Genomic DNA, 22,912 nt, shown 5'->3' with positions numbered 1-22,912 from the left:
TGCTGTAGAAAACAATATCAAAACAAAGTTTTTATTTATTTCTCTTACATTATTCCATATGAACCAAAAACTACATTGATTTATACATAAGGTTTTATTTTTCTGCTTTTTCTTCCCTCCATTTCTCATACAATTCTTAGGACTTAAATAAAGAACCATGTTTCAATGAACAAAATTGTAAACAAAACTAAACTGCATTCCTAAAAGAAAAAGGTGAAATACTTTGTAAGGGGCAAATATCATAAGCCAGAGACAAAATATCTATATATATACACAAGACCAGCGACTGGAATGGTGAAATGACCAGAACGACTGGAACAACCGGTGGCTATGACATGCATTGCAGCAGCCAACCAGCCTGATCTGGGCCCTGATCGCCCACCCACCCCCAGCTGGCCCGGCCCCCAATCAGCCCCCAACTCCACGACTGGAAGCAGGACCAGCCACCAACTGCCCGCAACCCTCACCCCCTGCCAGCCTGATGGGCTCCCATGGGGGCAGGCGGGCCAGACCTCACCCATGCACGAATTCCTGCACTGGGCCTCTAGTGTTTTATAAATCTAAACATCCATATAATTGTGACATGGATGGGGAAATCAACTGATTTATTGTTCTTTTTCACCATAAAATTATTGAAAAGAAAAACAATGCATTTGACAGGGCCATGCCTCAGTTCCATACACAACTCTGATTCTTAGTAGGATGTTACAGCCAAACCTTTATGATACACCATCTCAACTACCCACAAGTCCTAATCTCTGAAATAGGTGCTAAAAATCCTCCCAAATACAGTTTTCTCCTTTCATCGGTATAAATGTAAAGTTGAAAAGAGTAAAATTTTGGTATGAATTTTACTAACATCAGAGCAAAATTTTTGGATATTCATATGTGCTTTGAATAACAAATTAACAGTCTAGACTGAGATTTCATGGACAATATGCTTGAGAAGAAAAAGTAAATTACAAATAAAAAGGGGACACATTATAAGAAAAATAACTGATTTTAATGACTGTTTCTCCTGTTTTATGGATTTGAAAATTATAAAATATCCTACTAAATTACTGAATTATCAAAGCTACAATGATACCCAGAGTGTTTGGTGTTCCTTTCCAGCATCTTGAGGCCAGGAATATATTCCACATATATCATCTCCAACAGTACTTGCCACAGCAGTGTGCACAAAACAGGTCCTCAATAAGCATATGGCATTATATTGCTTTCATTGGGAGAACATATGGAAAATAAATGCATTTGCTTACTTTTTCTCTTCATTCTAACCACAACTGTTCGCCTTGTCCCTCTGTTGTCATTGCAACTTTATGCTTGAACTCCTCCTACTATTTGTTCTGATATGCAAACGTCTATGTGTTATATTTTAACATACATCTAACTGCCATACAATTTGATGATGCTTATTTTCAAAAATTTTCCTAAATCTTAAGAAAGAGCAATGAATAACAACTTACCACTTGTGAAGAGAAGTTTTCTAGGATCCTGAGAAAAAGGGGGGAAAAAATATTTGACTGAAAGATAAAACATTGGTAATATCAAATTCTACAAGGAATTAGGATGGGTATAAAGATCCATGATTTAACCATTTAGAATACTATTCTCCCAATGGAAGTAAGACTCGAATTTTGTAATGGTTTCATGATGCTAAAGGAGATTATAACAAGTACAAATTCAACTCAGAGAAGTCTATCCATCTGAAAAATGAGAGGATGAGGAATGAGAGGGCTTAAGCTTTCATCTTGATAGCTAATTAAAAGCCAGGGGCTGTGGTCTGAAGTCCACTCTTTGACCAAATTGAAACCCAATATTTTTGGCTCTAATGTGGAAACATTAATACCAGGATTACCAAACTGCACCAACAATGTGTCAAGACAGTGGAAATCAAAAGTGATAAAACATCCAGGAAGGGTTGTACACTGTAAATTCAGTGCAAAGACTACTAATTGAGAATTTATGTTTCAAATATTGTGAAAAGTAGTGAGGATAAAAAGGGTCCCGTTACTCAGAAATGTAAAACATTAATATTGTGTTTTATTTAAACTACTTATCTCATGGTGTAATGAACCTTAGTCACCTGCTTTTCTATCTTCTGGGAAACTTAGATTAATCCCCAGTAAATTTATGGATTTATTTTTTTCAGCCTAATGGTGCTTGATACTGCTCAACTTGTGAAATTCTGTCCTAAGTCTCCAGTGAGTCTGGGATCAGGCCAGGTATATACAAAGTAGGAAGCCTTTGTCTGATACAATTTCAGGGGCACTGAGTAAGGACCACTGGCTTAGGAATAGCTCCTCATCCGGTTTAGGTCAATTGACTTCTACACCTGGCTAAAGAGTAATATAGAGCAACCAAATATATAAACAACTGCTAAAAATAGAAGATGAACTGAATGAAGTGGAATAAATAGTTATGGAAACTCAGAAGATGGAACAATTAATATGGCCACAGAAGAAAGATGGAATGTGAGAGTAAGAGATGGTTTCACAGATGACAAAATGAGGCGGATTCAACTAGGCCAAGAATTTGCAACCATCACAAGTTCAAGGATGGGTCACTGAAGACCTGGAGGAGGCAGAGTGGAAACACAAAGCAAGAACAATACAGTGAAGGGCACAACCCCATCCTTTTCAAAGACAATTCATGGAAGAATATATCTGTTTATGCATACAATGGATGTGTGTGTATTTTTCATCTTTATCTAGCACACATTGCCTTTATCTACAAGGTGCTCAAATATATTTATTTTAAAAAAAGAGGAAAGGGAGATAAAAAGGGACAATGGAAGGAAAGAACTAAAGAAAGGAGAAATACAAATTTAAAAAATTAGTTACCTTTTTTCATCCATCAGTTTGGCAAAATGTTTTTGTTTTTTTTAAGTGAGGTGTAGAAATAAGCATTCTGATAAACTTGGTAGAAGTGTGTCAACTGGTGAAGCCTTTTTGAAAGGAAATTTGGCAATGTACATTAAAAATTAAAAATGAGTATGCCTTTGAAACCAAATGCTACTTCTATGAAAATGCCTAGCGGTAATGTGCCAAAAAAAATAATTTATTGGCAAGTGGAGGGTCATAAGAAAAACTAGAAATCGACCTAAACATCTGTGAATAAGGAAAAGGCTAAAAAGATATAATAGCCTGTTAATAAGAAGGGAATAAGATATATTTCTGATATAGCAAGTCACATTACATATATTTATGGAAACAAGTCAATTGCTGAGAAATCTGGATCATAAAATACCACTTAAAATATCTTAAGAGAAAACATAAAATAATTAACTATGGCTATTTTAGGAGGAGAAGCTTTTATTTTTCATACACTTGATAGTTTTAAACTATTTTACACTGAGCATAGTTCCCTTTTATAATAAAAAATAAATTTAATGACTACAAGTGTTGAAATATTAAACAAAATTATATTACATTTTTAAAGTAATATAAGCAGTATAGTTATTAAAGACATATGAATTATAAAAACAAAAGAGAGAAGCAAAGAAGGCAATGTTAAAAAAGGAAACTGCAGAGGATAGAAGGATGGATGGATGCAGTGGTAAATGGGGAAGCGATGGCTCTGATCTGAAATCATTACATGAAAGAGCTTCCATTGTCCTGCTACAAAGTTGGACTTCTCAGTGGTTTTTACTGCTGGGTGCACACTACAATCACTCAGTGAGCTCTTTAAAAATAACAATGCCGGCCCACCCGGTGTGTCTCAGTGGTTGACCATCAATCTATGAACCAGGAGATCAAGGCACATGCCCAGGCTCGATCCCCAGTCGGGGGCATGTTGGAGGCAGCCAATCAATGATTGTCACTCATCATTAATGTTTCCATCTCTCGCTCCCTCTCTCTTCCTCTCTGAAAATCAATAAAAAAAATACATTTTGAAAAAATAACAATGCCTGACCCCAAACCAGATCAATTAAGTCATACTGGTGGCTTCAAAAACACTATTATAGTCAAAGGATTTATCAAAGGCTGCTTGCGATTTGGGTTTTGAGATTTGTTTCTATGTTTGTTGTTATTTTGTTTTGTTTCATTTTGGGAGGGAGGTCAAACATATGAGCGGTATTAATCTAGCTAAAACTGGTGATATGTGGTAGAGTAAACAGCGTGAGAGAGTGAGAGGAGATGGGGAATAGCTCATTAAGTCACTACCAGCCTTAGCAGAACAGGCAGGGTTCTGATCAAATGGAAAATAGAGCAGTGGGGTTTTAATGCCGTCTTGGCGTGAAGCAAGGGCTGCCGGAGGACAGAAAGTACTGAGCAACAGGATCCCACCAGGGCTGTGCATATGCTGCTCATCAGGCTCTGGCCTGGCCCCTCCCACACATGATTTCATTTCACGGGCAGCTGCACGTGGAGAAAGGCACCCCTCAGACAGGCATTGCCTGCTACAGAATTCAGCTCAAGGTCACCTGTTTCAAGGATTAAAAAACAAAACAAATGACTGGATCATTAAAACTCAATAATGTCCTGATTATCCAGGACCCTCAAATGATCCACCTGCTTTTCTGCCCTGTTTCCCCCAAGCATGGTTCCTGAGTGAAGGATTGTTACCCTGGAATGGCACTGTGGACAGTCTCCACTGCATGACAGGAATTAGACAAAAGCTGTTGGGAGGCAGCAGGCAGGCTTGGGTGGCAACCATCTGAACACTGCACATCAGAGAAAGCAGACACTCCCAATTCCCATTTCCAGCAGAAGAGACTGTGAAATAGTGATTTCCTCTATTTCCAACGGAAAAGGGATAAAACTCAAGTTGACAACTGCATTTAAGAGCACTCAAAAGAAGCAGCAAGGTACACATTTTCTGTGAAACTGGCATACCCTCATTAGTCATCTCATGACCATGACGAGTGGAAGAAAAATGAGGAGACAGACACCACCCACCTCATCTCGATATCTTGCTACATTCAGTTCAAGGAAGTCCTCACGGTAGTTCTCTGAGAAGCTGAGGACGTTCACCAGGTGGGCAGCCACATGCACACCTACGGAATCGCAACAGGCACAAGTCAGGGGGACTGATCTTCAGGTCAATGAAGAGGAGTCGGTTCTTCCCTCTAAGTGTCAAACTTTGACAGCTTCATGAGCAATACAATTTTAAATTTAAAAGGGGAGTTTTAAAGACACAAGCAATCTGAATTATAGACCGTTTCAGTATTAAAAATCAAGTAAAGAAACTGAGTTTCCAAAGGCTAGAATAAAAGAGCCTTCGTTAAGTCAAGGTTCTTGGAATGGCACTGTGGACAGTCTCCACTGCAATGACATGCACACACATTTACACAGGCAAGTAATATAATAATATGGACATTTACTAATTGATTTTAAACAGCTCCTGGATGTTTTAGATGTTTCACACCTTTCACATCTCCCCTAACTCCAAACCTGTTATAGATCTTGTACACTTCACTGCCACATAACCTAAAATATAGGTTCATTGAAAGGCTTTTAATCAGTGAACATTTTTCACAATCTACAAATCCAAAACATAATGTCCTAAACCCAATAGCAAAAGTGTTTGGTAATGCCCAGCCAGCGTGGCTCAGTGGTTGAGTGTCAATCTATGAACCAGGAGGTCACAGTTGGATTCCCAGTCAGGGCACGTGCTCTGGTTGCGGGCTGGATCCCCAGTGTGGAGTATCCCACAGTGCAGGAGGCAGCCGATCAATGATTATCTCCCATCATTGATGTTTCTGTCTTTCTCTCCCTTTCCCTTCCCCTCAGTTGGAGTACAACCACAAGACTGAGATAGTAGAGTACTGCCATTTAATAATCAGTCTGCAATGGCACAATAAACAGAGTGCTCAACTGACTTGGAGTTCATACAAAATATAAAAGTGTTAGGAAATTCAGGTGAAAACAAATTCATTTTGGCATGCCAGGGAAAAAAGAAAATTATATTGAGGAGGTTGGACAAGGAAGGAGTAAATGACTTGTGTATTGGACGAGTCTAATGCCCTCCTCCCTTTCTAACCTTTTCTTATAGGTGAAATGTGCCTTTAATTAACAGTACATCATAAAGAACAACAGCTATTTAGTTGGGAACCTGTCTTCCTGGCTATTGTATTGGCATACTAGCACCTCAAATTAATTCTCTATAAAATGGCAGAATTATTGCTCTGGCTGGTGGCTCAGTCGGTTGGAATGTCATCCTGTAAACCAGAAGGTTGCAGGTTTGAATCTCAAGCAGGCACCTACCTAGGTTGTGGGTTTGACCCTGTGCTGGGGGCGTAACGGGAGGCAACTAATCTATGTTTCTCACATCAATGTTTCTCTCTCTCTCTCTCCCTTCTTCTCTCTCTAAAAATTAATAAAAACATAACCTTGGAGGAGGAATGTTTTAAGAAATGACAGAAATAAGAGACTTAATAAGTGACTCAAAATTGCTTAGTAAACCATTATAGTTTACACAAATACATGGAGGCGGTGATTCAAAATAAGACATGCCCTACAAAGTACAAAACTCTACAATTCCCTCAAACCTAACGTTTGAGATATAGATAGGCCAAGAGCTCTGAGTTACTCACAAAGTCAATCAAAATGAGAGAGGACTAGAATACTAAATAACCTAAAAATTACTTAAAGGATTTATAAGCTCCTGCCAGTGATCAAGTTAGAGAAGAGAAGAGGGTCTCATAAAAAGTTTACCAGGGCCCTAGCCAGTTTGGCCCTAGCTCAGTGGATAAAGTGTTCCCCTGTGGACTGAAGGGTCCCAGGTTCAATTCCAGTCACGGCACATGCCTAGGTTTCAGGCTCGATCCCCAGCCCAGTCGGGGCACATGTGGGAGGCAACCAATTGATGCATCTCTCTCATATTGATGTTTCTCTTTGTATGTCTTTCCCCCTCCCTTCCACTCTCTCTGAGAATCAATGGAAAAATATCCTCGAGGGAGGATTAACAACAACAACAACAATAAAAATGACCAGGGAACTAGAAGTGGATTAATTAATAAGCAAAGGCAAGGTTTCAAAGAAATAAAACAAAGAACATTTAAGTGAGACTCAACTTTGGCAAAGGTATAAAACATTATTTAAGCAAAACTATCTCCTACAGCTTCACCACTTCAGAAATTAATAGTAAAAAAAAAATTCCCTTTATTTAAAATTAAGGATTTATATGTTAACTACATACTTAATTGTCAAAAGCATAAAGGTTTCCTTTGAGGAATAGCCATTCTTTCTGAATTCTCCTGAGTAAAAGTTCTAGGTCAGTGATGGCAAACCTTTTGAGCTCAGCGTGTCAGCATTTTGAAAAACCCTAACTTAACTCTGGTGTCGTGTCACATATAGAAATTTTTTGATATTTGCAACCATAGTACAACAAAGATTTATATTTTTGATATTTCTTTTATATATTTAAATGCCATTTAACAAAGAAAAATCAACCAAAAAAAATGAGTTCACGTGTCACCTCTGACACGCGTTCTAGGTGTTCTAGGTGGTAGCTGTATGAGATACATTCACCTTCTTTATTAGGCCTTTTAGGTCAAAAGAATTCAGAACTTCTGATTTTAGTCATCAGGGAGAAAGCTATGCCAGGCACTTTGTATAGATTTTCCATGTAATTTTAACAATAAAACAGTGAGGTAAGTAGAATCATCCCTGTTTTACAGATAAGAAAACAAAGGTTAGAAAGGTAATTTAGCTAAGGTCAGACCACTAGCCAGGGGCAGAATGTAGACCCCCTGGAAAACATGCTCATTCATGGCAATACCCTACACCAACTCAGTTGTGGTTATTCTGCAACTGAACCAAAGACTAAATGAAGCTACGAATGTGCCAGTGTTTCATGATCCCCTTCCCTAGCTCTAATCCATCCCTAACACTTATCACACCCTCGGCCCTCATCTCTTCCTGATGCGTACTCCATCCCCAGACTTGGCTGCACCAGAGTTCTAATCCCACCCCTAAGCCTCTCTCCATCTCTCACCACCAAAGCGGGCAACTACCAATGGAAAGATAGATGTTCAGGAGTGAGAAAGTAAAGAAATGCTTGGTAATAATTAAAAAGCTTAAAGTTTAATATATCTTGGTAATAGCTGTATCCAAAGACTCCTGGTTCAAAATGGCCTTACATAACTATCCAGACCAAAGGTCCCTAGCACCAAAATAGCTCTATTCTACAAATAACAACCAGATGAAAATGTAAGGAGCTATGCCACTGAGATAATTAATCCCTCAGACTGTAAACTATTATAATAAATTCTACCCTAAGAACTTCATATACGCATGTTCTCCAGGCAGAAGGGCAGCTGGGGATAAAACCTACATAATCCATCTCCAGAGTCTATGCACTAAATCATATATTTATTACTTTCTGCTCCAAAATACTTTAAAGTATTATAGAAATACTCAGGATAAAAATTTATTTTAAAATTATTCTTAAAAATCAAAAGATTCTCACTTTATATTTTAACTTGGAATTGAGCAGGATGAATTTCTACAAACTTTTGAAATATGCTCCTCTAAGCAAGTATAATTTTCAAAGAAATATTTATCAACTATAATTTTGGCTGGTATCGTATTCAATGAATGTACATTTTGCAATCCAATTTTGATGCATTTACACTCCTATCATATCATTACTTTCAGAGCTTAAAAACTTTGAGTTTGCTCCTTTCAATCTTTTTAAATTAAATTATTTACCTCTAGGAAACAATCATTACCAGCTTGAAGGTCAAACTTAGCATAAGACACACGTATTTTCTGTAGCACCAATAGACAACCCTCTTTAAAAACATGGAAGAGAAAATTAAGCTGTATAAGAAAATCATGAGTTTGTGACAGTAAATAATTTATAGAATAATAAAAATAACATTTATAACATATGATTATAACATAATATTAAACAGCTTTTGGTTTTCTCACCTGAGAAAATACAGATGGTAACACCGCAGATGATATGGAATGTCCTGCTTTTATCCAACAATCTTCTGGTTCTCCTGCTTGGAACCTACATGACAGCCATTTACTATTGTAAAAATGATGCAGTGAATAACGTATGTGTACAAAGCTTTTCACTGCAGCATTTTTACAAGATCAGTGTTTTAGAAACATGACAGAGGCCTATCAAGTTAAAAAGCAGTGAGACAAATTATGATATGTCTAATCAAGGGAACACTCAAACTATTAAATAGAATGTGAGAAGACTTAGTATTGATATGAAGAAATGTGCAAGATTTATTGTTAGGTAAGAGTTATAAAACAGAAAATCTTATATTGTTTAAAATTAGTAGCATTCTATGTTAACATATCCGTAGGTATTTACCCCAAATTATAATCAGCAGTTGTCCTGACAGAGAAATGCTAGGAGAAACCTTCACTGATTACTTCAGATATTTCTGGAATTTTTGAATTTCACTATATATATATGATTTCCTTTTGCAGTAAAAATAAAGAAAGGTTATTTTTTAAAATAAAGCAATTCCATTTATGGTTTTAAATGCCTGTTTGATCTTAAGAAAAATAAAATGTCAAGCATCTTTGAATAACTATGTTGCACACTCAGGGACAATTCTTTAAGACATTAAATACTGAAGGACTTAGGTGGGCACTTGTCTTCTCCTACCATTTATCTTCTCTTTCTTCATGCCAAGCCAACGGCCAGCCACAGAGATCACAACCTAGCATTTTACAATTGGGCAACCAAGAGCTATTTCCACAAATTGCCACATTAAAAGCAGAGTTTCCAAATGTAATCACATGAAAAGGTTGGGAATTTTTACTGTAGTAAATCCAGTCATATAAAGTGCACAGGACAGCAAAGTGACCTCACATTAACAACTCCTTTTAAAATATCAGTATCTATCCAGTGGTGCCTTACCATCTTAGAGAAGAAATAACCACAGCACAGCATACACCACACACACACACACACACACACACACACACACACACACACAGATACTTGACAAAAGAATTTCAAAGTGCTTTTCTGTTCTCTCAAATCCTTCATTTTTATAACACTAAATATCCACACATGACACCACTACTTAACCAAGACGTTTTCTAAGCCTATTACGTGGCTCAAAACAGGTACGTGTTTTAAGAGATAAATTGCCACCAACACTAACACTCACTCTATGCATTGCTCATAACCACAGGGCTTGAGTGTGTTCGCAGGGACTGAACGAAATAAAAAACAGGATCGCGGTGAGGCAGAGTACTGTGGAAAGAGCTCAGAAGTAGGACTGACCTTAGCTCTGCCTTTCATTAGTCTCATGATCTTCAAGTTACTTAAACCCTCTATGCCTCAGCTTCTGCATCTGCAATATCTGATTACAGAATCATGGTGAGGCTTCACGGCTCTATATATGAAGTGCTTAGCATAGTCTATGACCCTCTGTCTTTAGTGGTGTTTTCTGGAATCATCTTGGGCAGGTGACATGGTCTTCCCTGTCATGTTTGAGGCAATCGCTCTAGCAGAAAATCAGACCATAAGAACTAAGCAGGACTAACCTGCTGCTGTTGCACTGGATCGGTATGCTGCGATCCGTGACTAGAATTCTATGTGTCTTACCTTCTGGGATCCTCGAAGGTAAGCAAGGAGTGTCCGGCACATGGGTAACAGGATGAGGCTGCAGTTGAGGTTTAGAACAGATGCGGAGGCTCTGCTTAGACACAATCCTAGCTGAACAAAGAAAGCCAGGGTCAAAACACAGCCAAAGACACAGGTAAACTGAAAGCAGGCTGCAGGCCTCCCCCTGCTCCCTTTAAGGATTGTGGTAAATGCCAAGTGTTGAATAACCTCCCACTTTTCCCTCACCAAAACCCCAAGAGAAACTGGTTTCTTTCTGCTCTGCACTGCCATAAAAGTTAGACCTCTCATTTCTACTACTGTTATTCTGGCCTGAGTACATTTTCCAGCACAAGGTCAATTTCTTGTTCCGCCCCACCATGCCGTCTATTCTTCACTTCCACACTGCCACAGTGTTGAATCCTTTGTTCGTCGATAAGATACCGACAACATCAAACAAAGCTTTGTGTTTATGTTTTCTCTATATATTTAAGGTGTTGTTTTTTAATTGCAGTTGACATTCTCTCTCTAGAACATTTTGAGCCTCCACACAGCCCCCTTCCACACCACCACCTGCCTGTAAGCTCTTCACCTTACTAACTACCCATCTTTCAGGTTTCATCGTCAGCACAACTCTAGAGTTTGACCCTGACACAAAATTAGGAGAGGTCCCAGAGCAGCTGTGTCTCATGCAAAGCTAATCAAAACCACATTACACAACACACTTTAAAAAAAAATTGTCCCCCCTTCGGTATTGATGCAATACTTTTTGGCAACTAATTTTAATCCAATTCTTGCTAGATTGTCATCTGCTATTGTCTGGTACTACCCACATTCTTCATATGAATAGTTTACCACTTGAAAACAAGAGACGAGGTCATATCTGTACACTTGTCCAGAAATAAGCATAAAATTGCTATTTTAAGGATATTGGCTAAGAAGTAAGTGCAACTCAGATGCTTTTCTTATGTTAAAATGGTTCATGCCCTGAGATTTCCAACTTAACTCTTGGCAAAATAGCAAGTCTGTTACACATTCTTTATTGTCAGTATATGAAATATTATTCCTGAAGGGGAAACCAGGTAATAAGTAGTGTCAGAAAAGCAATAATTTTCATTGACTTATATAAAAAATTTAATATTTCCAGTTAGGCTATTTCTATACCATAAGTCAGGACACCTTAGGGAGACTGCTCATTACATGTACCAGTAACTGGACAAATAGAATAATCCTCTACAGACTATCTTAAAAAATGTTAAATATAATTTTCTCACCTCAATCAGAAATATCATTATCCTTTGAAATTGATGGGTTTTTGTTATTTAGGCCTCCAGAGAAATAGAATAATTTTTATCTCTTTTGACCTGGCTTCTGTACGTAAAAATTTTTTAGCTCAAAGGATTTTAGATAACCATTTTTGCCGGCAATATTAATTTAGCAGGACAATAATTCATTTAAAATATATCAGTTAAAAATCTACCATATTAAATTTAGGACTTAAGAGATACAAATAAGTTATCCAAATTTCCTCTGTGGTTCAATGCGTTAAAGAAAATTCTTATACTTCATTTTCTAACTATTTTTGTGTGTCTGGAGTGTTTTATTATGTTGTTTACATTAAATCACTCAGCAACTTAATTCAAAGTGGCTCTAAGTGTCCCCTTGGGATAGATGGAGTTTATTTTGGCATTCCCTTCTTCCTTTAGATGCTGCAAGATCTAACCAGAAATTTTACCCAGGACTCATTTCCTCATCTGTTTGTTCTTGAATGTGCTTAGCTCTTTAAACTAAGATGAAAACACTCTGTTAGGTTATCAGAGTACAAATTCCCTCATTCAGAAGCTGTGGCGAAAGTGAGAAAAATGGAGACAAATCAAAGTCAAGTGGCACCATCGCCAGCTTACTACCTGGGTAACATTCTACAAACCAGGGCATCTGCTTTGTTTATTATTCATTCATGACTCCTTAAGAATAAACTGTCTCAAATGGTTTCTGAAAAGAAATGACTGCCTAACTTATGTGTCCTTCCCACTCCTGGGAATAACTTGCTTCACCATTCCTTGGGACCTTAACCAGCTAGTCTAGTTTTCAAATTTCATTCAGGTTAGTTGTCACTAGATGGCAGTGTTAGTTTCACATTTAAAATCCTACCTGTCAAGGCTTCTAAAATATAATGGAGAATACCGTATGTAATTTTTAAAACTATAAGTATGATTTAGATAGATATTAATAAAACATAGCTTAGTTTTTGCTATAGATGGAATGTTTGTGTGTCAAAATTCACATGTGGAAACCTAATGCGATGGCATTTGGAGGTAGAGCCTTTGGGAGGTAGTGAGGATTAGATAAGATGATGAAGGTAGAACCCAGGTTATGATTAGTGACCTTAAAGAGGAGAAAGAGACCAGAGCTCTCCTCACTCTTCTCCATGGAAAGACACAGCAAGCCAAGAAGAGATCCCTCACCCGACAGTGACTCTGCTGGTACCTTGATCTTGAACTCCCCAGCCTCCAGAACCGTGAAAAATTAATGTTTGTTGTGTAAGCTACTCAGTCTATGGTATTTTATCATAGCAGCCCAAACTAAGACAGTCCTATAAAAAAAAATTGTAAGACACTATGCCATTTGAAGCAAGTGATGAATATAACACCTGGGTATATCAAGTGGCTGGTTATTTTCCTAAAAATCTCAAACTCCTGGTTTCTTATCTTAAATCTGCCACTTAATAACTATGAGTCTCGATCTGGTTAACTACCCTAATCTGTAAAGTTGAAAAAGATAAAATTTCTTTACCTTTACAGTTAATATAATGTAATATACTTAGCTCTTAGGACTTTTGTGAAAAAAGTCTTTAAAAATGCAAGCACTATATAAAATGAATGTATCGCCTTAGGGTCTCCATATCCCATTCTTTCTCTAAATGTTCTCTTCAGTACTTTATAGGAAATGTTCCGCTTACACTACTCACTCAACACATATTAGTGTGATTTGCACATATTGCAAGGCACCAGGGGTTCAACAGTGAACTACAAACAGAAAATGCCTTTTGCCTTTGGATGCTTATATTTTAGCAGGAAAAGCAGATACTGAATCACATAGTTACATAATCAAATGTAAATTGTAACAGTGGTCAAAGCTGTGAATGAGAAATACAGAGTATGAGCATGTGTGACAGGACATGAGATCTCGGCAGGAAGGGTAGAAACACTTCCGTGTTTCAGTTAAAAATGAACCGAGGCCTGGAGGGTGACAGCAGGCGTCATCTAGGAATAAGAAGGCCATCCATGCAGAAAAATAACAGCATGACAACTGATGTGTGGCAAATGGGAGCACGGTGTGCACTTGAGAAATTACTAGAAGGCCAACATGGTTGAACTGGAAATGGAGGGCGAAACAATATAAAACTGGAGAAGCAGGTGGCAGTAGACCTTGCTGAACGTTGTGGGCCATGTTAAGAATGGGTACCCTTATCCTCCAATGAATGCAGAGTGACTGTGTCTTAAGCAGGGAGGTGGTATGAAGAGACTAGCATTTGGTAATGATTACTCTGAATGAAGTGTGAAGAAGCAATTGGAAATAAGTAATTTTGGCAATTATATTACCTTGTGTAATCACCACAAAAGCGAAATTTTGTTTGAGACAGGACTACATTTTATGGCAATTATATCTAAGTCTGATATAAAAAAAGGGGGAAGGTTCAGTTTTGACTAAATATTTTACTAAATTTATTTTTGCTAATTCACTAAAATATACTTCTAAAGTTGGAGGAAAACACACAGACACACACACACACACACACACACACAGCCTAACCCACATCCTACTATCCACCCAGTGTCTACCCACAACCCTGACCGAAGGTTGCATTTTCCCATATATAGCAGCTTATCCCATCGTCAAATCTTCTCTTTTGTTTTCCTACACTTAGAGGAACTCTGTCCCTGTAACTTCCATCCACTAGGTTACTCTAGATATTCCCAAGACAGACATTCAAACATGGAAGAGAAAAGTGGAATGATTTCCTAGTCCAATTTTGTTTTCTTTATGCTAAACAAACTGGGTGCCTATAAAATTCTTCATACAATTTTAAGACTCCCTTATCATCTCTCAGTGTCCTTGCCCAAGACACAGACTAAATGTACACAGCAGCACTGAAGATCATCATTTCGCTCACTAAGGACATGGTCTGCTTATTCAGTCTGGGGTAACTATATCACATAATGGCTCATCTTGAGTTTGCAACATATAGATTTTCTTGTATGAAATATTACTAAGCAATAACCCCCTCTATCCTATAGGGAAAAAATGGAGGTGTGAGAGAGCACATATATATTATACTAGAGGCCCAGTGCACAAAAATTTGTGCACTCGGGGCGGGGGGAGGGGGCATCCCTCAGCCCGGCCTGTGCCCTCTCGTGGTCTGGGACCCCTCGGGGGATGACCACCTGCTGGCTTAGGCCTGCTCCCTGGGGGATTGGGCCAAAGCTGGCAATCAGACATCCTTCTGGCAGCCCAGCAACCCTCAGGGGATGTCCACTTGCCAGCGGGGTGGGGGGTCCCGGTGGGGTGCCTGGTCAGCCTGGGTGAGGGGCTGATAAGTGTTTGCAGCTGGTCACACCCTCTTCAGGGCGGGGGCCCCCACCGGGGTGCCTGGCCAGTCTGGGTGAGGGGTTGAGGGCCATTTTCAGGCTGGCCTGCAACTGAAGCTCCCAGCCTCTCCTTTTTTTCTTTTTCTTTTTTTATTCTGGGATTTTTTTACCTTCTATAATTGAAACTTTGTTGCTGTCACAGGAGCTAAGAGCGGGCTCCATGGCTACGGCCAGCAGAAAGCAGGTATCTGGGGTTTGTTTAGCTTCTATAATTGAAACTTTGTTGCTTCTGGAGCTTAGAGCAGGCCGCAGCAGGCGGGGAACCTTGGCTTCCTCGATCTCTGGAGCAACCAAGCCTCCTGCTTGCTTCAGCTGCGTGGCTGCCAGCTGCCATCTTTGTTGGTGGTTAATTTGCATATCTCGCTGATTAGCCAATGGGAAGCGTAGCAAAGGGATGATCAATTACCCTTTTGTCTTTTATTAGATAGGACTAGAAGCCCGATGCATGAAAATTCATGCAAGAGTTGGCTTTCCTTCCTTGGGCTGCCAGCACCAGCTTCCCTCTGGCACCTGGGACCCAGTCTTCCCTCCTCTGGCTGCCAACAGGCACCCGGGACCCATGCAGCTTCCCTTCGGCCCCCACTTCATCCAGGAAGGACATCGGAAGGACATCTGGTCTAATTAGCATATTACCCTTTTATTAGAGGCTTGGTGCATGACATTTGTGCACTGAGGCCGGGGGTTCCTCAGCCCAGCCTGTGCCCTCTCACAGTCCAGGAGCCCTTGTGGGATGACCCCATGGTGAGCGGGCCTAAGCTGGATTCAGACATCTTTAGTGCTACTATAGAGATGGGAGAGGCTCCTGTCACCGTGAGCCCAGCTACTGGCTGAGCAGCATTCCCCCTGTGGAAATGCACTGACCACCAGGGGGAAGCTCCTGCATTGAGCGCCTGCCCCCTGGTGGTCAGTGCACATCATAGTGACTGGTTGTTCCACTATTTGGTCAATTTGCCTATTACCCTTTTATTATATAGGATTTGTTATGAATCCTATATTCTGATGTATTTCCTTATTAATTTGCCTTAGCTCAAAGTTTTACAATCACATTTTCTACATTCTCTTCCAAGTTCTTGACAAAGCTATAAAAATGTAACAAAATCCTACTGAGATAGTTTACTCTAGAGAGAACTTGCAAAGTACCTTTTCTGGTAAAATTAACTTTTAAGTAAACATTTTTCTTTCAACTGGGAATTTTCGCAACAATTGGGGAAAATATAAAATGACATTCTACATGTAGATACCTATACATAACTATTATTTAAAGGGGTCTGAAAAGGCGAGAGGAGTATTAATAGTAAGCTTTAATAATTAGTCATTTTTCTAGCTATCTCTTGGTAAGTCAACAACTAATCACTTCCAGGGAAAAAATAAGGATAAAAATTACCATAGAGGTTCGTTTATAAAATATTTTTATATTCTTATTTGGTATTTCATGTTAGTCTAAAATTGTGTAAATTTGTACTCATTAAGGTCAATTTTTTACACTCTTTTTCCCCCAAGAAAATATCTTTATTCAATCCAAATGAAGTCTACACAATACCTAATTCTTACCTATTTTATAATCACAGAACTGTGGCTCTTTCAGGAGGACTTACAAGTCACCAGTCCAACCTTCTTTTTGCCTCCACTTACATCCCTAGTTTATAAAAAAGCAAGGGCTGGAAACCAGGCCACCTTCCATGCTCTCTGTCATTTCCCTAACAGCACTTCACTCCCTTGAACAGAGATGTGAATGCAGACACCTTGTTTGGGGTTCTTTCCAAACCACAATACTTTCTTACTCATTCAGCTGCTTATACTTTTATCCAACAAGCACCTTTCCCTATCATTTTAGGTAAATCTTTATGCAAGATTTCCTTAATCTGACTGTACACTGAAATCATCACTGGATGGATTGTGTAAAGATAAACATACTTCCTGAAATGCTGATTCCTGAGATCTGGAGCAGGGCCCTCTAGAGGTACAACCCAAATTAGCAATCACTGTTTATATATTTTGATATCAGACAAATTTGAGTTTGACTCACCTTTACTAACTATGTGGCCTTAGGTGAATTTCTTACCCTGTCATTTTCCTCATCTATAAAAAAAATTAAAAAAATGACACTGCATCCACACCAAAGTTTTTTATATTAAACTAGAGACCCAGTGCACAAAATTTGCATACAGTTAGGGTCCCTAGACCTGGCTGGCGATCAGGGCTGATCTGTGGGGTGACTGGTGGGGTGATTGGGGGATCCCCCACTGGCACCCGCCTTGGCTGGCCTGGTGCCACCTGCTCACAGGTCAGGGCCTGCGGGCTGCTCCTGCATTGAGCGCCTTCCTCCTGGTGGTCAGTGCACATCATAGCAACCAGTTGTTCCACCATTCGATTGATTTGCATATTAGGCTTTTATTATATAGGACTAGAGGCCTGGTGCATGAAAATTCATGCACCGGAGTGGGTGTTCCCTCAGCCCAGCCTACCCTCTCACACAATCTGGGAGCTCTCAGGAGCAGGAGGCAACCTAGCGATCTGGGGAAAGCGACACCTCCATCACACCTCTGCTGCTGCCACTGCCAGCAGCTCAAGCCTCAGCCGGCCCTGATTACCTGAGCCTCGGGTGGCCCTGGGCGGATGGGCAGCTGCCATCCAAGGCTTGCCTGCATCTCAGGCCAGCCCTGGGTGGCTGGGCAGCCAACATCCGAGGCTTCCATGTGCCTCAGGCCAGCCCTGGGGGGTTGGGGGGCCGAGGGGACTAAGTGCTACCTTCTTGTGGCTGTGGGTGCCGCCATCTTTGAGGGCGTGGCAATTAGCATATTCCCTCCTTATTTGCTGTGAGCACTGCCATCTTTGAGGGTGGAGCAGTCAATTAGCATATTCCCTCCTTATTAGATAGGATGAACTTATATGGTACTTAGTGCATGCCTGGCATATAGTAACAAATCAACTGAAGCTATTATCATCACCCTGGTCCCTGGTCATCCACAAACCAGACCTAGTTCCAGAATTTAATTGTTCTTCTGGCATAGCTTTCTACATATCATTCTTTTCAAGAACTGTTTCCATCCTCAGCTCCTGAGGGTGATGCTATAGTTATAGCTCTGGAAGCTGAACTTTATTCCACTCAACTGTATCTAAAGAATTCAAAGTAAGTTCTAATAGCTGATAGGTATTCAAAAACATATGAAAGGTGAATAAATGAATGAGCCTATGAAATGATCCTTCAATGTCCTCATTTTGAAAACTAAGGAAAAAAAAGAATCAGAACTAAAAGTGATGACTATCTAGAGATCTATCTAGCTCATATCTAGGACCAGAGCTCGAGACCTGCTCTCCTCATCATACCATATTACCCAGGATAGCAACTCTGCCTCCACTTCCCTACCTCCCACCATTCTGGAGAATGGGATTTACTCTATGAAACTAAGCAACACCCATTTGAATAATTTAGAATATAATGGACATTCCATGAGAACAAGATTGCACTTAAGAATTAAAAACTGCCCTAACCAGTTTGGCTCGGTGGATAGAGCATCAGCCTGGGGACTGAAGAGTCCCAGGTTCGATTCTGGTCAAGGGCATGTACCTTGGTTGTGGGCACATCCCCAGTAGGGAGTGTGCAGGAGGCAGCTGATCAATGTTTCTCTCTCATCAATGTTTCTAACTCTCTATCCCTCTCCCTTCCTCTCTGTAAAAAAATCAATAAAATATATTTTTTAAAAAAGAATTAAAAACTGACATTTCAATGAAGGCCTATTTCAAAAGATTTAATATAAAACCAGTAATGAATAACATGTCATGAGCAACCAGAAAGCAGTTAATAATAACTGGAGTAATTATTTCTTTTTTAAAAAATCCCAAAATAAACTACCAATTCAGCTCTTGGGGTATATCTAAAAGTTCATGAATGTCCCTTCATGACATAATAAACTGCAATTCATTCCAAATGACTGAATGGATCATTAGGTACAGACAATTTACCTAAACTTCGTGATGCACACATATCATAGTCCCTTGTTATCCACAGGAGATACATTCCAACACCCTCTGTGGATGCCTAAGTCTGCAGATAGTACCAAACCCTATGTACCAGTATACCATGTTTTTTCCCATACAGTTTGGCCCTCTGTACCTGTGGGTTTTGCATCCACAGACAGGAAGGGCTAACCAAGAGACTTGAGCATCTGCAGATTTTGGTATCCTCGGTGGTCCTGAACTAAACTCCCACAGATACCAGGGGACAACTGTATGTACATACTTATGATAAACTTTAACTTATAAAGTAGGTATAGTAAGAGCTTAACAATAATAATGAAGAATAAAACAGGATAACTGTAACAATATACTGTAATAAAAATTATGTGAATGGGGCATTGTTAACTAAAATAGGGTTGTGTGACGACAAGCACTGCAATAACAGAACAGTTGATCTGATAACCTAGACTAGAGAGCTACTAAGTGCCTGACAGGCAGGAAGTGTATACTATGTGCATTCTCTGAACAAAGGGATGATTAACATACCAAGCAAGACACAGCAGAACAGAGATTTTATCATGTTTCTCAGGAGAATGCACAATTTAAACCCTATGAATGTTTATTTCTGGAATTCTCCATTTGATAGTTTCAGACCTCAGTTGACCATGGTTAACTGAAATTGTGGAAAGCAAAACTACAGGTAAGGAGGGGGAGGGGAACTGAATTTAAGCATTAGACTCTTCTGACAAACTCTTCAGAGTTTAATTGATCAACATGCAATGGCTCACACTAGTTCCACTCCTGATAAAACGATACAGTAAATCAAATATAAGATGATATCCTATATAATAAAACCTGCCTCCCAGTGCACAAAATTTCATGCATCAGGCCTCTAGTATTAGTATAATAGAGAAACTGTAAATTAAATTAATTTTTTTCTTAAAAATAACTAACATTGAATAAAGCCAAAGTATCACACCATGGCCTTTCTTTTCAAAATAAAATAACATACAGACCTACTAATTAAAATGCTCATGTACATTTCTACAAGGATATTCAGTACAGTATGATCTATAATACAAAACCAAAAAGAATAGGACTAAAATGGCCAATGGTAGAAAGATGTAAAACAAATTATGGTACACATTATGGGCTACTATGTAGCTATTAAAAATAAGTTAAGCTTGCATAAGAAAAATTAATAATAATATGTGTGCGATATTACTGAATTAACAATATGCATGTATATATGTGTACCCAAAATGCAGAGATATAGACGTAGACAGTGACATACATTATATGGATACAAATGGTTACTTCTTAGAAGTAAAGGAAATTTTCTAACTTTTTCGACTGTATCATCAGTATTCAGTAGTCAAAGCATGTTTCTTGAAGTGTAATGTATTTCATCAATTAAGCTTAAAGAACTGGACAAATAATAAAAATACACAATAAATGAAATCAATGGGTTAGTATATTTGAAATCATCATCATCATAATAATGGCCATATTACCCAAAGCAATATATAGGTTTAATGCAATCCCTATAAAAATTTTCATGGTATTTTTTAAAAATTTTATGGAACCACAAAAGACCCTGAATAGCCAAAGCAATCCTAAGGGAGGAAAAACAAAAAGCTAAAGATATCACATTCCCTGACTTCAAATTTTACTAGAAAGACACGATAATCCAAATGCATGATATTGGCAGAAAAACAGACACACAGACCAATGACATAGAATTGAGAGCCCAGAAATAAATGCACATGTATATCGGCAAATAATTTTTGACACAGGAGCCAAAAACATACAATGGAGAAAAGAAAGGCTCTTCAATAAATGGTGCTGGGAAACAGTGGAAAGCCATATGCAAACGAATGAAACTAGACTACTTATCACCATACACAAAAATCAACTCAAAATGAATAAAAGACCTAAATAGAAGACCTAAAACAATAAATTACATAGAGTAGAACAGAGGTACTAAACTATGGACCTTGGTCTGAGAGGGGATTTTATGAATTTGACCATAAAGAGAATTAAAAGCAAAATAAACTAATGGAAGTATATCAAGCTAAAAAGCTTCTGAACAGCAAAACAAACCACCAACAAAACAAAATGCAACCAATTAAATGGAATAAATTTGCAAACACAGCCACTGATAAGGTGTTAATATCCAAAATATATGAAGAACTCAAACAACTGAACATCAAACATATAAACAATCCAACAAAAAAATGGGCAGAGGACCTGCACAAATATTTCTCCCAATAAGACATACAGACAGCCAAAAGATATATGAAAAGATAATCAACTTCACTAGCTGTCAGGGAAATGCAATCAAAATTACAATGAGATACCTCATGCCTGTTAGAATGGCTATTATCAACAGGACAAATAAATGTTGGAGAAGTTGTGGAGAAAAAGGAACCCTTGTTCACTGCTGGTGGGAATGTAAACTGGTGCAGCCACTGTGGAAAACAGGATAGAGGTTCCTCAAAAAATTAAAAACGGATTTACCATATAACCCCGTAACCCCTCTTCTGGGTATCCACCCCAAAATTTGAAAACATTTAAACATAAATTCACTATGTTTATTGCAGCGTTATTCATGGTGGCCAACACATAGAAACTATCAAAGTCTTTCGGTAGATGATTGGATTAGGAAGATGTGGTACATATATACAATGGAATACTACTCAGTCATAAAAAAGGATGAAATACTGCCATCTGCAACAACGTGGATGGATACTGAGAAGATCATGCTAAGTGAAATAACTCAGACAGAAAAAGTCAAGAACCATATAATTCACTCATGTGGAATATAAAATTGAAAGCAACAAATGAACAAACAATACAGAAAAACAAAAAGTCATAGACACAGAACAGTATAGTGGTTACCAGAGGAAAAAGGAAGGTGGGGGAACCTAATAGGCAAAGTCTTTACATTATAAAACCAGCCAACTACCTTATAATACTTACACTATGAGTATATTTCTTAGCATGACACTATTTGAAGTAGCAGGAAATTTGAGATCATCTAAATGTTCAGTTTCTCAAATAGGTATCTGTAGCAGATACAAACCATAGAATATGAGGCAGCTATAGGAAGTAAAGGACCAAAGAAACACACAGACACATCTGTAGACTTTGAAAACATAATACTGGGTGAAAAGAAGCAAGAAACAAAATGAGTTCTATGCACAATATTATTCTTGTGGATTGAAAGAAACATATGCATAAAATACCAAAAGAAGAATACATGTCAGCACATTATTAGAAAGGTTGCTAATGTAGAGCGAAAGGAATTGGAGCCTGGAGTGTGAGAAATAATGAATGAATGAATGAATGAATGAAGAAAAGAGTAAAACAGGAGCCTTGAACTGACCCATGAAGTTAATGTGCTATGAACTGAGATTATATGTTTAAATCCTCTGTCCCTAACATCAAAAACCTAGGTATTTTTAAATCTTTTGTTTTTACAAAGAGGTTTCACTGCTAATCCTATATAATAAAAGGGTAATATGCAAATCGTCCGAACGGCAGAACAACCGAATGCTATGACGCACACTGATCACCAGGGGGCAGACACTCAATGCAGGAAGTTCCCCCTGGTGGTCAGTATGCTCCCACAGGGAGAGCACCATTCAGCCACAAGCCAGGCTGATGGCTGGCGAGCACAACAGCCCGCCTCCGTGGCAGCGCTAAGGATGTCCATCCGCGGCTTAGGCCTAAGCTATCAGTCATCAATTTGACATTCCCGAGGGCTCCCAGACTGC

At 38.8% G+C, this 22,912-nt stretch overlaps 1 protein-coding gene across 2 annotated transcripts in view; it reads right to left on the bottom strand.

Moving 5' to 3' along the window:
- Positions 1-22,912, bottom strand: part of NOX4 (NADPH oxidase 4) — a 167,558-nt gene that overhangs the window by 133,672 nt on the left and 10,974 nt on the right. The window contains exons 3-6 of one of the 2 annotated variants that reach the window (XM_006759759.1): positions 10,531-10,641; positions 8,880-8,964; positions 4,902-4,999; positions 1,467-1,494 (exon numbers count right to left, since the gene is read on the bottom strand). In XM_006759759.1, the coding sequence (XP_006759822.1) occupies positions 1,467-1,494; positions 4,902-4,999; positions 8,880-8,964; positions 10,531-10,641 (322 nt within the window). The remainder of the gene's footprint in view (positions 1-1,466; positions 1,495-4,901; positions 5,000-8,879; positions 8,965-10,530; positions 10,642-22,912) is intronic. The other variant, XM_015561349.1, reaches the window with a different exon arrangement.

The sequence above is a fragment of the Myotis davidii genome, unplaced genomic scaffold, assembly GCF_000327345.1.
Source record: "Myotis davidii unplaced genomic scaffold, ASM32734v1 scaffold657, whole genome shotgun sequence".
NCBI classification, from domain to species: domain Eukaryota; kingdom Metazoa; phylum Chordata; class Mammalia; order Chiroptera; family Vespertilionidae; genus Myotis; species Myotis davidii.
The sequence above is the reverse complement of the archived record's forward strand: the minus strand, read 5'-3'. Positions and strand labels throughout refer to the sequence as shown.